The 2,310-nt window shown below is 39.5% G+C and overlaps 2 protein-coding genes across 2 annotated transcripts in view; one reads left to right on the top strand and one right to left on the bottom strand.

Moving 5' to 3' along the window:
- LOC113213487 (phosphorylated adapter RNA export protein) lies at positions 1-2,303 on the bottom strand. The gene is made up of 7 exons (XM_026432571.2): positions 2,128-2,303; positions 1,746-1,901; positions 1,454-1,659; positions 1,055-1,377; positions 877-968; positions 593-782; positions 1-394 (listed from the first exon to the last, which is right to left on the bottom strand). The coding sequence occupies exons 1-7, from the start codon at positions 2,170-2,172 to the stop codon at positions 138-140; spliced, it is 1,269 nt and encodes a 422-aa protein (XP_026288356.1). The 5' UTR covers positions 2,173-2,303; the 3' UTR covers positions 1-137.
- The window catches only part of LOC113213551 (uncharacterized), a 23,190-nt gene that overhangs the window by 15,412 nt on the left and 5,468 nt on the right, over positions 1-2,310 (top strand). The window lies entirely within an intron of this gene.

Genomic DNA, 2,310 nt, shown 5'->3' with positions numbered 1-2,310 from the left:
ATTTATCTTATTTACTAATTATTTACTAATAACAATAACAGTTAGGTTTACTCCAAAAATATAAATTTGTCATGCTGTTGAAATGTGTAGACTTAATCACAAATGCAGGGAACACGTTTGGAACACATTTTAACATATCAAAATTCATCCATATCATCCGCATGTAAATCAAGGAAGTCATCGTCATATCCAGCTACATTTCTATTTGAGAGAGGGATTTGTATGTGATGGGGAGGACTATCATTTGAGCTCTCACCCCTATTATCTGTTGCTGGTGAGGGTGGAGGGTTACTCACACTTCCATCACCGTTCTTGCAGTTTATTGCAGTCCCTTGCTGCACGACTAGTTCCGCTCTGGTAAGAAGGCCTGGTAAATCAGCATTCCGGGCAATATCTGTTGACATAAAACAAACACACATTGAACTCAAATTTACACAAAAATGCCAACAGGTGCAACAGCTATTGAAGTTCAGTTTATGACTATTGTGGCAGCTTTATAAAAGTTTTGAAAGATGCAAAAACAGTATGATGAAAGGTCTTCGGTTGCTGCAGAATTTTTCCCGCAGACCAATCAAACCTTAAGAATACAAACCATCAGTGAATTTCCTCCTTTCTTGTTCAAGTTTCTTCTGCCGGGCTGCCCTTCGTTGCTTTTTCAAGTCTTTCATAGAGGTCTTGCTATCTTCCTCAAATATTATTTGCTTTTCATGGTGAGAAATCTCATCATCATTCTTCACCAAAAAGAAAAACACACCCCCAGGAGATCTTCTTCGTGAGCCATTCTAGAAAATATGAGGTAACATCTTGTATAAAGTCTCCAACGATCACAGACAAAGTTTATGTAAACATAAAATTATAGCACAGAGAATACTTTACCATGATCAGCATTCCCCCTTCAGATTCAATTTTCTGAGTATTTTGATACAATGCTATGGCTTTTTCCCTGCCAACAGTGTTGATGATTCGCACTGATAAAATATGAAATTGAAACATTTAATAACAGAATTTGGTAGATAACAAAAAGCAATATCCTGGTAACAACATAAATCCTTACAAATAAGTTCTTCCTTTGTTTCAAGTAATTTTTTAGCCATATCACGAGCTATTTCTTCCACAGAATCAGCGGCTGATTTAGATAAGTCTTCGATACATTTCTCTTGCAAAAGTCTTTCATCTACGTCAGAAGGTAAGTCAGAGGGACTTGGTCGTCTTCCAAGTCTCTGTTTAACGTGACCTCTTTCCTCATACCTTCTCTTGTTACTGAGTTTTGATCTTAAATCTATATTTGAGTCGAGAGACATTTCATCTGTGGCAGCATCAGGTTGATCTTGTTGATTACCTTCGTGGTTGCTACTCCCATTTTCATCTTCGGACATTCTGGAAAAATTAAAAGAAAGGAGAAGAGTATACCCAACATCTACGAGAATAATTGGAGAGGAGGGCTGCTACTAACCTTTCTTGATTTAATGTGAAGTCATAAGATTCAACTCCTCGCTCACGGGAGAATTTCTGCAGTCCATCAATATTTTCCAAGTCATTTATAATAGCCTCCTCTTGAATACCAGCAGTCCAGACATTGTTTTTCCTGATTCTTGCACCACTTTGACCAGCAGGTGGGCCATCTCGCCTTGACTGGTGAGGTGGTTTAACTCGGTGCATCTGCAAAGTAATGAGAAAGGATCTTGCATACAATAGAGTTAGGGTGAATTAAATTAGCTGCATGGTGATTTCTTATGGTACAATACCTTCCGCTTCTTGGCTGACCGTGGTCCAGAGCTTGAGTCAGAGTCTGAACTACTTTCAGTGACATCGTCAGATTCACTCTCGACAATTCTTGGTCGTTGCAACTGGACTGTAGGATCAGGGCGAGAGGGGCGCTCCAATGGTCTATATACTTCCTCCTAAAATGATGAGAATCCAAGGATAAAATTAGGAACAACAATGTTAGCAGGGACCAGCTCAAGAGAGTCAAACAAAAATGAGGTTATCGACGGAAGGACGGAAGTTCTAACAAATCATAAATTTGTTTTCTTAAGACCTGTAAACAATTTTGTCTGTGCTTAACCTATCTACATGCACGAATTTTTTTGGGGGGGCAAGTTCCCGACCTTCAATTGCTGGACTTACCTCGTCATCGAAGTCCAAAATTTCTCCTTCTTCACACTCATCCATGTCTCTAGAGATAATGTTAACAGAAAATCCCCTATGAACCAAACTGCCCGCAGATTCACTGATTGAAAACTTTATCCCAAACACTCGAAGCAAAGAATGAATGACAACTAACCGGAGGCGGCGGGTGGGGGTCGGGGG

The sequence above is a fragment of the Frankliniella occidentalis genome, unplaced genomic scaffold (assembly GCF_000697945.3).
Source record: "Frankliniella occidentalis isolate FOCC.00 unplaced genomic scaffold, Focc_3.1 Scaffold1, whole genome shotgun sequence".
Taxonomy (NCBI): domain Eukaryota; kingdom Metazoa; phylum Arthropoda; class Insecta; order Thysanoptera; family Thripidae; genus Frankliniella; species Frankliniella occidentalis.
This window is presented reverse-complemented; position numbering and strand designations above follow the sequence as displayed.